The sequence below is a fragment of the Astyanax mexicanus genome, chromosome 1 (genome assembly GCF_023375975.1).
Source record: "Astyanax mexicanus isolate ESR-SI-001 chromosome 1, AstMex3_surface, whole genome shotgun sequence".
Lineage (NCBI taxonomy): Eukaryota > Metazoa > Chordata > Actinopteri > Characiformes > Acestrorhamphidae > Astyanax > Astyanax mexicanus.
In genome coordinates this window covers 63,298,648-63,311,293 of record NC_064408.1, presented here as the reverse complement: position 1 = coordinate 63,311,293, position 12,646 = coordinate 63,298,648, and the positions used below count along the sequence as shown (strand labels likewise).

Below are 12,646 nucleotides of genomic sequence, written 5' to 3'. Positions count from 1 at the left end.
TATGAAAACTGTGATTAAAAACCAGGGTTATTCCACCAAATACTGATTTCTGAACTCTTAAAACTTGAATGTGTGTGTATGAATATGAACTTGTTTTCTTTGCATTATTTGAGATCTGAAAGCTCTGCATCTTTTTTGTTATTTCAGCCAATTTTCATTTCATGCAAATAAATGCTCTAAATAACAATATTTTTATTTGGAATTTGGGAGAAATGTTGTCTGTAGTTTATAGAATAAAACAACAATGCTCATTTTGCTCAAACATATAACTATAAATAGCAAAATCAGATAAACTGATTCAGAAACTGAAGTGGTCTCTTAATTTATTTCCAGAGCTGTACATATATATAAGGTTTGAATGTTTCTGATTTTTTATTTGAAGACGCAATCATATAACAATATTAATAGACGCAAGAAGCTAATAATAATATTGATCTTTAAACACTTATTTTTAGCCCTATTATGATCATGAACATTTTGGGGATGATAAACTGTGGAAGGCATTATTTTGATAAGCAATATTGTCATTTTAAGACCATTAAATGACATTGACCTTATGGTATAGTAGAATTTTTTGTTGTTGTTGTTGTTGTAGTTTAATTGTTGTAGCATGTGTCTATTATACAGGTCCTTATTTGATCTGATCATGAACAAGATAAAAAATACATGTTAAACGTAGGGTTGAATAATTTTGAACACAACTGTATGTAGGGCTGCCACTGGTAAAAGATGTTTTAATGGACTGGAGATGGGCTGTTGCTGTTTTAGCAGAGAGGAGCTGATGATATATGTTGTGCAGCTCTCTGTAGATCTTTACTCTGTTCTCTCTCTATAACAGTATCGCCCTCTGGTGATGGTCCTGTACTCACAGTGGAGCGGACACACTTCTTTCTCCAGACTGAGAAAGTTTAGATATGGGACAGGAGGAGCTCACTGTGGGAGAGAGGTTCAGGAAAGCAGGTTAATGTTAGTTATCTGGTTAAACAAACACAAGGAGAGAGAGAGAGGTGCTGAGTCAGTGTTGAGGGCTGGAGGTGCTATGGGAACAGCGTTTGCGGAAATGGAGAGAAACTGAAACTGGGTAAACAGACTGGGAGTCTGAGCACGGGCTCTGTGGTAAACTCGGGAAGTTGGCGGCGGGGAAGAAACAGGCCACGACCTCCTCAGTTCATAACTTTTCCCTTCCGCCTGAACTCACTCATTCACTCACTCTCTCAGTCACTCGCTCGCTCGCTGCGCTCAGACACACCGCTCCATGGCGGCGCTGCGGAGGCTCTCAGTGGGGTTCTGTGCGCTGCTCCGGGGTCCCGGTCCGGCGGCTCCTCATGGCTCCTTCTCTCACACCGTCACAGTGCCCAGGACCGGGAGGTGCTGTGTGCGGCCGCTGTGCAGTAAAGGGCCGGACTCAGGCTCTGTGGAAGTGGACCTGAGGCGGCTGGAGGGTGGAGACAGTGGTAAGAGACACCATGCAGTGTTCACACACACCTCACAACAGTCTCTCTGACTCTACTACTACTACTACTACTACTACTACACAGACCCGGGCCTGCACAGCATTTTATAGGAAGGAATAGGAAGGAAAAAATATACAGCTCTGGAAAGAATTTAGAGAATTTTCTGAATCAGTTTCTCTGATGTTGCTATTTATAGGTTTATGTTTGAGTAAAATAAACATAGTTGTTTTATTCTATAAACTCTGAACAACATTACTTCCAAATTCCAAATAAAAATATTGTCATTTAGATAACTTATTTGCAGAAAACAAATAATTTGATGGCTTGATTATATTCCAGAGGTTTTCAGTTTGGTAAAATCAAAGAAACTGGTCTGTTATTTTTCTAGAGCTGTATAGTCTACATATTAAATGTGTTATAGTGATGAATGATTCCTGTGTAATACATTGGGGTGTACCATATCGCATCCTCACAAAACCGTATATATATATATATATATATATATATATATATATATATATATATATATATATAGTTTAATGTTTAGTCATTGACTTCTGTTACAAAATTTCTAATTAATTTTGTTGCAGTAGTGTGTTCTTCAAATAATCAATTGTTTTTATTCTAAGTTTCATGTAGACTGTTGTTCTTAAATACTCTGTTAGCTAAACAGAATAAATTATAAGTGCTTTTACTTTCTCGTAGTATTCTCATACACCACTTGGCATCTCAATCTAAATCTGTTTTTAAAGACAACGTCAGAAATCATAATGCAATATCTATTTGTAACAAGAAAAATATGGTATCTATGGGGTTTCTTAGCTAGCTGTGTGTTTTTTTTTTTGTTTTTGATAAGTGGATGTTGGTGGGACAGTGAGGTGAATATGTGAATTATGATGATATTGGTTAATATTCATTTGACTACCCACTGATGTTCAGTAATATAATTAACAATCTCAATAAATATGAGAAAACAATATTCTTACATTTTAATTAATGATAACAGCCAAAAATCATTATGATGAATAATCCTTAGTATATTCAGGGGAGAATATCATCTTGTGGATATAATCTGAAAAATGATATTGAATGATATTAAATAATAAAAAATAAAGTTGTAGCATGATCCTGCAGTGTGACTATTCGCACATTGTGATGACAATGCTGAAACAATGTACTGTGCCCCTCTACTGCATAGTTCATGAAATCCTGACTTGCATCCAGCATTACAGGTTTAATAGTGAGCCATAGTGGATTCAGTTGTAACCTGTTGGTCTACTGGGATACATTGTTGAGACCTCTATTCTATCGTCACTAATGATTAACTTGTACAGTAATAATTAACTTGTAGGCAGAGGCCTTTGACCAAGTCAGCTCCATACAATGGCAGGACAAACTAATTCCATACTCATATCTTTCAGATAAAACAAGTCCATAGTTTTCACAAAGTTCTAAATTAATTGTAGTGTCTCTGTTAAGATGCTTTGAAGATAACACACAAAACCTCCTCAGGCTTACACAGCACATGATACTTCATCTAATATTACCATAATAACAATCCTAGAGGTTTTCTTTAGTTCTGTCCTGGCTGAAACATATGGGATTTAATTTTATCATGTTATTGTGGAATGGTTTTGCAGAAAAATAAAATTAAATCTGTCGGTTTTAGAAAAGTGGAAAAAGTGTTTGAAAATTATTGATCCGTAATATTTTTGTGTGTGGCTGGGAATACTGATTTAGACTTAAAAACTGAAATAAATGAATGAATAAAGTTTATCATGCATCAAGCACATCTTGCGCATTTAGCTGTGCAGATGGGTCAGTGTGCAATAGGCATGAAGGATTTTTGCACTTCACTGTTTGTGCACATTAGTAAATGATCTAGTGTTATACAGAGCACTCTGTTAGATAGCCTGCAACACCTGACCCTCATTCCGATACCAGCATGAAGAAAAAGGAAAAAGGTCTTTTAAGGAAAGGGTTTACTGTTGTCTGGACTTTAACTGCATGATTGACTTGAGTACTTTTGACATTTACGTGTGTGTGTGTGTGTGTGTGTGTGTGTGTCGGGCCACAGCTGCCATCAGAGAAGTCTGACTCCTCTCCTGCGAGATATTAAATAATTAAAAGGCATAAACACTGAACTGTTACTTAACCCTGGATGTCAGGATAAAGTTTAGAAGCTAGGGCTGGGCTATGTTACTAAAAACTCATATATCGATATGTTTCTGAGAAATAGTGATGTATTTAACTGGATCAGTGAAGTGGAGTGTATTCTGTTGTTTGTAAAAAAAAATATGCTACTGCTATAGTTATCATTCTTCTATACAGTTTTATATACAGTTGTGATAGTAACTGATATTAGACTATGCTCATTTTTTAGGGTTTCAAATATATCAACATTCATGCTGTATTAATCAGCTTTATTTGATGCTTAAACAAGCTAAAAAAACAAGATAAAAGTCTGAATAGAAAGTGTCACAATTGTTCACAATTTAAGTCAAGTCAAGAGGCACAGGTACACATTGTAACAAAATTACATTCCACATTAAATTACGTTACATTAGAATTTCTCAGTAAAAAAATGTAATTGATAATGTGGCAGCAATTATTTGTTGGTCTTTTGCAGGATGAGGAATGTAGTTAAATTGTCCTATTCATCTTGTCAACTTGTTAATCCCCTCCAACTCCCTCGTATTTTTCTCTTCATTTATGTTTGTCTGTCTGTCTGTGTGTCTCTCTGGTTAGGTATAGTGGAGGTGCTGATGTGTCGGCATCGGGCGCGGAACTCACTGGGCCATGCGTTTGTGGGTCAGGTGAGATGACGCCTGTGCGTATCTGTGGAAACAGCCTGTTGTTCTGCATCACTCTCAGCTTTAGACACGGCACAGAAACTAAGCAGGCAACCTCCTCCCATCGATACTCCTCTCTCTTCTCCATTTTCCCTTGTTAGTTTGTTGTTGCACTCTCTTTAGGCCTTTATTTCATCTGTCAAAGTCAGACTCTGGAGGAAGGAAGAATTTGTCTTGGGTGGACAGCAAAGCTAAATCGATAAATGGAATATAAAGAAGGACAAAAATAGTGTAGATTTATGGTGTTCCTTTGCTCATGCCTCTGTGTCTATCCATCTGCCTGCTCTCCATATCTTCAGTTCTGTCAGTGTTTCTCCTTCTCATTGTTTCACATCTCACTCCCGCTTTCTTTATCTCTCTCTCTCCTGCTGTAGATGCGAGAGTTGGTGTCAGGCTTGCACTATGACTCTGCAGTCCGTGTGGTGGTCTTTAGGAGTCTGGTGCCAGGAGTATTTTGTGCAGGTCAGCCTTCATCTAAAAAAAAGATAATCCACGTACTTTAAAATGTGTAAAAAGTGCACCACTGTCACAAAGGAGCCAGTTTTGGTTCCTTATGGAACCACTTTCAATATGTGTTTCAGAAAAAAAAAACATTTTTATAAATTAAATACTTTCAGTAGTTTAAAGAACCTTTATCTAATGAACACAAAGGCTACGTTCACATTGCAAGCCTCGTTGCTCAACTCCTTTTTTTTTGCTCAGATGGGATTTGGTTATCTTGACAGTTCACATTCACAAATGTAAGTGATTTGTATTTGTGTGTAATGTGAACAAATCTGTTGCTGAAATGCCTCACATGCGCACATTGATACATGTATAAACATCACCTTCTTCACCAAGAACAAAAAACATTATATTAAAGAGACCATTTGTAGCTTTACAAAGAGAAATGGATGCGTTAGCAGCTCATGTGGAGCATCTTTTGCTGGAGTGGAGAGTAGTACATGCTCAGGTCGAGGAGGAGAAAAAAGGCCTTGCTTTTACTGTTTTTGCTGCACAGCTGCACCAAGAGATGTGTGGATACGAGAGAGAAGCAGGTAGCATATGAGTAAAAGAAAAAAATATATATTAATTCTGATTTGACTGTTCACATTCATGTTGCATGTTTATGGATCGGATACGTATCTGATTTAGTACCACATATGGAAGTGGCTCAGATCTGATTAGAAAAAAAATGGATTTGGCATGTTTACACAGCCATGAAAAAATCAGATCAGAGCCACGTTGAGCAAAAAATCTGATTTGAGTCACTTTAGCCTGGTAATGTGAACGTAGCCTTAGAGACTCTGCCCCAACGAAATGTTTTCCATTCAGTCATATTTCTAAACCAAGAACAACAGAAGAACCTATATAGGAACCCTGCCATTTTTTAGACCCTCTAAATGAAACTGAGCTGCATGTCTGTGGTGTTTCATAGAGTATTTTCTGTTGTTACAGGGGCAGATCTTAAGGAGAGAGCTCAGATGAGTAACCCTGTGGCTGAGAAGTTCGTGCATGGTCTTCGCTCTCTAATGAATGAAATAGGTGAAAGATCTGTATACAAAAAGAGCAGAGCTCATCCACTACTGATGTTTTTTTTTTACTGGGACTTTATTATGATCTGTTTTTTTTTTATCTAAAATAATACATGTTCATTGTTGTAACAACAGATAAAACATACACATATAATTTTTTTAAACAGTCAGACTAAACCATAAAGCAGGTGCTTATAAGCTTCTAGACATTTAACCTTTTTAAAAGGCATCACAAGCTCGAAATGTAGTGGCAAAATCAATCTTTGACTGTTTAAGCTTACTCTTCTTATTGAACAGAGTGTATAGTGCTTATCATATATATTGGGTGGCAATCTCATGAAAGGCTCTTTTACCTAATTTTATATTTTAATTGAAATCTCATCATAGCTGAGCCTCACATTTGTGCATTGAATAGCTACAGCTATGTAAATGGACTAGAGCTGCAACTAATGATTATTTTGGGAGCCGACTAATCTGAGGATTATTTTTTTGATTAGTCGACTAGTCAACTGTTATTTTTGCCATGTTCTCTATCTCTAAAAACATTTAACTTTGTAGTCGACAAATTTATTTAAACGACATTGTCGATTATATGGACTAATCGTTGCAGCTCTAAAATGGACTGGTAGATTTAAATAGCTTTTATTTTACCGTAACATGTATTTGAGGCTGTAGTTAAAGGAGTGGATGTGTTTGTCCTTGTTTCATTTAGCACATTAAACGTGATTATATTGTAGTTCCACTGTAATAAACTGATGGTGCTAGTTCATTTCTAGAATTACTAGGTTTTTAACCAGGTGTCTGACACACTTTCTAAATGGGTTGTGTGGGGAAAAGAAAAAGAGAAAAAGAAATGTTGCTAATGTTGGTAAAGGAACATTAAGCAAGGCTTGTTATGATACTGATTTTCGTTTGGATGATATATTGTTCCAGGAGTTATATAAATAATTAATTAAAAATAAATAATATGATTTTTATAGCTGTTATATTGACAGCACAATTGCATAACAAAGCAGTTACACACTTTTTTAGGAGTACTAAATGTTTAATTTTTATAAATATTCAAAATGGCAGTAACATTGTCAGCAAAAATTATAGTCATGTCTATATACTAAATGACAAGTTGAGAACATAATTATCATTAAAGGCTTATTTTACCCATAACAGTTTTCTTATTGTGACGGTAAATGGCTATGATACAGTTTCCTATTGTACATTGTCATCTAGAAGCAATTTGCACTAAATGATCTAGTCTAAAGTTTGATTAAAGTGCAAAAACTTGTGTTGAATGAATGAATATGCAATATATGGATTTTTATTGGATTTAAAACATATGAAAATCTTTTCAGTTTAATGCTTTAACACTTAGATCAGGTAAAAAAAAAAAAAGTCAGCGATGCCAGTATTTGGGGTAAACCCAATCAAACCCATGCCGTTTTGATGTATGATCTGTCTAATGCATGCTCTGTGCCTCTGCTGTGCCAGCTGCGCTGCCCATGCCGACCATCGCCGCTGTGGACGGCTTTGCTCTTGGAGGCGGGCTGGAACTGGCACTGGCCTGTGACCTCCGCACCGCAGGTGAGTGTGTGCTTTGACCTAACTTGTGCAGATTGTGGCAGGTGAGTGGCATGCCTGCTGAATGGGGGAAAGAGGGGGCTTGTGGGATTTGTAGTTATTTACATAAGCAGTAGTGGCAGACACATCAGTCAGCCATGAATCCCTGTGGGGTGCTTATGGCAGGGGCATGCAGAGACTGTGTCCTTGAACTGTCCTCGTGTCTGTGTGTGTTTTTGCAGCATTCTCTGCACAGATGGGCCTGATTGAGACCACACGAGGTCTTCTTCCAGGGGCAGGTAAGAAAATGAAGAAGAGGAACAGACAATTACAGATACTCAAACAATTACATAAAAAAGTAAAAACATTACTGTGCAAAAGTCTGAGGTAACTGAGAAGATGACATGTACATTTGTTAATAAGAATTTGGACACCCCTGTTTAAATTATATTTTATTTGGTTTGCTTTATTTGGTGATGTTACCAGGCTTGGTGGCACTCATTTTTGTCCATGTTTACTGTGGACCTCTACCTCACTCTACCTCGCACTACCTCATGTGAGCACAGTCTGCAGTGTGAAGAGCTCCCTCTGTTGCTGCATGTGGGTATTGCAGTTTAGAGTTTGCTCTTATTCATGGCTTTATCACAGCTATGTAGAAAACTAACAAAATATTACATGACCAGGTGGTTTCCAGACTTTTGCATAACTAGTTTTGCCACTAGTTAATAGTCATTATGCATTTTCTACTTATATAATCAGTTTTTTAGCTTAAATTGTATCTTAAATTGACAGATGGTCTAGAGTTTAGAGATTAGATATTCAGCAACCAAACCTGTGTTCTTCTAACACTTCAAAAGCTTAACATATTTTGATGTCTGGGCTGCTTAAGGCTTTTGCACTGTTCTGTATTTTACAACAAACACTAAAAGGCTGATTCGTTATTTACAAAAAAAAAAAAAGTTTGGTTATACCACAATGTGATTGGCTGAAAGGCGTTCTATGAGTGACGTTGTCAGCTGGTAATGCACTGTAACCGAAGCTCTCCATGTATTACTACACCACATACAGGTAACCTAGCAACGATGCAGCACTTACAAGCCAAACAGCGCTGCTACAAACAGGGCAGCACTGGAACTATTTTTAGCACCAAACAGATCATTCAAAAAGATTTTCTCCTCCTCTTTAAATCTTTTAATAAACAGTGATAATGAAACTGTGGGACAATCGCAATAATACACTAGAGGTTTGTGCTATAATGTTTAATATTGGCCTTATATTAATATTGCCTACAATCGCAGCACAGCAGTGCCAATATTACACGTTATAGCACTCCCTCTCGTGTATTATTGCTCAATTAACCCCTTATCCAGTACTTACTTTAAAGCATTCAGTGACCTTACCCACTGGTGTTTTACGACTCTGCATTATTGTCACTGTTCACTAGGGGGCAGTCAGAGGTTGCCTCGGGCAGTGGGCTTTGCAGTGGCTAAGGAGCTGATCTTCACTGGGCGACGTGTGGGGGGGCAGCAGGCTCTGGAGCTAGGGCTGGTCAACCGGGCTGTCCCACAGAACGAGAGCGGAGACGCTGCCCATAAAGAAGCTCTGAACCTGGCCAGAGAGATCATCCCTCAGGTGGGCCAGACTAGTGCACACACTCACTCACACACACACTCACGTCGTCCTCCTACTCTGTTTCAGAAAGGGAATCTTCCTGACGCTGGTGTCTGAGCGAGTTACTTCTGCTATGAGCACACTTGCTCAGAGTGCCTGTGTGTGGTAGCGCTCTGTCTTGAGGGCTGCGTGCATGTGTGTAATCCTCCAGCACAACTATAGACTGTGTGTGAGAATGTGGGCACACACACACCCCAAACATCTTACATACTGTAGGCCTTATTGTCTGTGTGAGGGAGAGAGAGAGAGAGTGAGATTCAGAGAAAGAGAGAGAGAGAAAATGTCATTCCCATCATCTGACTGTGCTGTTGCTCTGCTGACTGAGTGCAGAGCTCTTCTAGGAATGACTCAGAAAGGCAGAGTGCATGAATATATATGCATATGGCTTAAGTCTAGTTTTGGGATGCTTTCACACCTGCATTTTTTTAGTTTGGTTAAATCAGGTAAATTCTGGTTTGTTTTACCCTTGATGGAGTTTTTTTTTTTTTTTTTTTTTTAGAAGATTTGAATACAATAATCACACATGGATGCGGACCAAAAAAACACACAACCCTTTAGAATAGGTGGTCTTAGGCCCAATCCCAATTCTCTTTTGTACCCCTACCCCTTGATTTAGAGTGTAACTCTTTCCCTTAGAACAGAGTTACAAGAGGAAGGGTTGAAACCCTCCCCTTAAGAATTGGGACAACCCTTCAAGCACCCAATACAAAAAAAAAAAAAAAAAAAATGTTTTTGTTATTTAATTTTAACTGATATGCTGCTGCTTCTGTCATCTGTTGCACTATGTAAGTTTGAACAGGAAAGTTAGCTAGCTAGCTACTGAGACAAAAATCTAGTGATTTTATCAAGGATTTAAGGATTCAAGGAGACTTTATTGTCATTCGCATCAGGTGGAACGAAATTGCAATCTCACGGTCCAGTCCCACCCAAAAGAGCAATTATTATGTGAGATAAAATAAAATAAGAATGAAATAGATAAGATGAATACGCATACTAAAAGGAGAGTAGAGAAGTAGCAGCAACATGAAATCCAGAGGGCAAGTGCATAAGGCACTTTTGCTATAGCAGCATGGATGAGAAGAATGAGGAGCAGTAACACTTTTTCCCCCTTTTATGCTTGTTATGAAAAATGCCCAAAAACCATTAAAACTAAACGTTAAACTATGGTAATATGTTCATTATTGTACTTTTTTTTTAATTCTTATGTAGATTTCTTTGGTCGCTTGTGCCTCCATCTTGCCTACTGGCTAGTTAGCAAAGAGAATGTTCTCGTGATTTGTTGTGACACATTTTGATGCACCTGAATCTTTTCCTATGTGAAAACAAACCAAACCAAGGGGAAAACTCTTCAAGTTTGCAAACTCGTAAATGAATCAGACGAGAGCATTTACTCACTAAACACTTACAGAATAACAATAAATACAAGCAGTCTCTTTTAGTGTACAATTTGGAGATGTTTTGTAATGTTTAACCATTACCAAACATCTAGTGGAAGTAAAGACCAGCATTTTTGTACATATTATTACACACCTAAATCTTGAAGATTTATATTCAAGCATGACAGGCACATCCCCCAGCATTTTATTTTTTACTCAGTAACGGGGAGTTTTCCAAAGTAGTGAAGTAAATTACTTATGCCAAAATGAACTTGAGTAAAAGTAAAATAACCTAATTTAAAAACTACTTTAAAAATTACAAATTACTTATAAAATCTACTCAGTTACAGTAATGTGAGTAAATGTAATTAGTTACTTTCCACCTCTGGTTAAGAAGGGTTAAATTTGGTATGCAGCTGTTAAACAGACTACTTTTTGGGACTTTTTACTTTTTACAGTATTAATAAGTAACTGCCCTGACTTAAAGGTTTTTAACAAATGTATTATGTGTTTCAGGCTTCTGCACTGCTCTGTCCTTCATCCTATTCTTGAATAACTATGGTTCTTTATTATTAACAACCTTCCTTACAACAGCTTGTGATGTTAGACCATAAGAACTATTTTTGTCAAACTTTTCCAGTTTCGTGTAATGACTGGCAGCTGGCCTATTTAAGATCGAGTGATCTGTGCTGTGTGATGCCTCTTGTCCACACACAATTAAGCCATACTTTAATTGTGTCCTCTTTAGGCACAAAACAAAACCAGAGAGAAGAGGCCTATTTATAAGCCTCCATTGACAGAGCCTGAGAAGAGGAGACTATTTATATCTCATTGATAGACCCAGTTTAAGCAGAACGTTGTCACCCGTTTCTTTTTACCAAAAAAGTAAGGATCTGATAAGTGTGCTACAATCCAAACGGCTGCCTGTATGACAGTGATTTAATCAGCTGAACCCCTGCTTTGTCTTGGGCAGGGTCCAATCGCAGTGAGGATGGCAAAGGAGGCCATGAACCGAGGGATCGAGGTGGACATCGCTTCAGGAATGGCTATCGAGGGCATGTGTTATGCCAGGGTGAGAGACTGATGATGAAGTGTGAGACACTGATGAGGATTTTAGTGGAAAATCAGATGATGTTTGAATTTCATTAGCCCAACACTCTGGAAGCAACTACTGGTACTGTATATAAATAATAATGAAATATTATATTGTCAAGACATTTACAAAATAGCCCATGGACATTATTTTTATTACTATATATGCAGCATCTACAGGCCTTTACAACAATATTTACTGTTTGATCATTTATAATACAGACACACAGAGAGTTTTTTTGTAATCAATTATATGCTTCAGCTGAGGCAGGTAAGGTTAATAGTTTTAAAGAGGTCTTGTTCTTTCCCTTTAATATATAACAGCATTGAGAGTCAAAGGAGAATTTAGTTGTAGAATTAGCATGAATAACCCATACCTACAGATTCTTATTTTAAAAAGTATAATCAACTTATATTTGCAACTGGCTTTAATATAAAATGGTTGTGAAACTCAAAAATAACAAATATGTCCATATTTTTGCTTGCTGTGTACATGATTGTCATGTGTCTATACTGCAATACTTTGCTCTATGTAACATAAAGGAATATTGCTAGATAGGAAAGGGGAAAAAGTGTTTTAGACATTATACCCTGGTTTATGTGTTTTTTATGCTCTCTTTTTATTGAATGTTCTTGTTCTTTTTCTCTCTTCTGCAGGTCATTCCAACCCGAGACAGACAAGAGGGAATGGCTGCTTTTATAGAGAAGAGAACTCCCAGATACACTGGAGAATGAGCAGGCAAAATGACACGCACAATAACACACATTTCATGATTTCAAAAGAGAAAAAGAAACAGCCGTACTGGTTGCTGTAATATAAATATAAAGGATGGATATATGTTGTGTTTTTCTTAAGCTCTTGAATGGAATTTAGACATGAAGAGCAGATTTAGGTGTAGATTCTGTACTGCTTTGTGAATGTTAATAAACTATATGTACAAATATTTATGGATACCCCTCTTAATGAAGTCATTCTGCTACTTTAATCTGTGTGGAGTAGTCCTACCAGTAGAACAGGAGCAGATAAACATAAATCTGTTGGTACTGTATGGTACTCTATGGTTGTAAGCATATAAAGTATTAGGGATGAGGGGGGGTTGTGATTATCTTGAACTCATTGTTGATTAATTGAA

General features: G+C 37.3%; 1 protein-coding gene across 1 annotated transcript; it reads left to right on the top strand.

The window, feature by feature from the left end:
• The first annotated feature begins 862 nt into the window (after window positions 1-862).
• Window positions 863-12,457, top strand: echdc2 (enoyl CoA hydratase domain containing 2). The gene is made up of 9 exons (XM_007259489.4): window positions 863-1,454; window positions 4,203-4,270; window positions 4,681-4,768; window positions 5,744-5,830; window positions 7,306-7,398; window positions 7,617-7,673; window positions 8,819-9,006; window positions 11,395-11,493; window positions 12,171-12,457. The coding sequence occupies exons 1-9, from the start codon at window positions 1,256-1,258 to the stop codon at window positions 12,246-12,248; spliced, it is 957 nt and encodes a 318-aa protein (XP_007259551.2). The 5' UTR covers window positions 863-1,255; the 3' UTR covers window positions 12,249-12,457.
• Window positions 12,458-12,646: the final 189 nt, after the last annotated feature.

Bases quoted from the DNA above. Each gene is read 5' to 3' on its own strand.
- echdc2 (XM_007259489.4), top strand. From the start codon at position 1,256: ATGGCGGCGCTGCGGAGGCTCTCAGTGGGGTTCTGTGCGCTGCTCCGG. The intron at 4,769-5,743 runs GTCAGCCTTCAT...CTGTTGTTACAG, and splicing joins GCCAGGAGTATTTTGTGCAG to GGGCAGATCTTAAGGAGAGA. The intron at 9,007-11,394 runs GTGGGCCAGACT...TGTCTTGGGCAG, and splicing joins CCAGAGAGATCATCCCTCAG to GGTCCAATCGCAGTGAGGAT.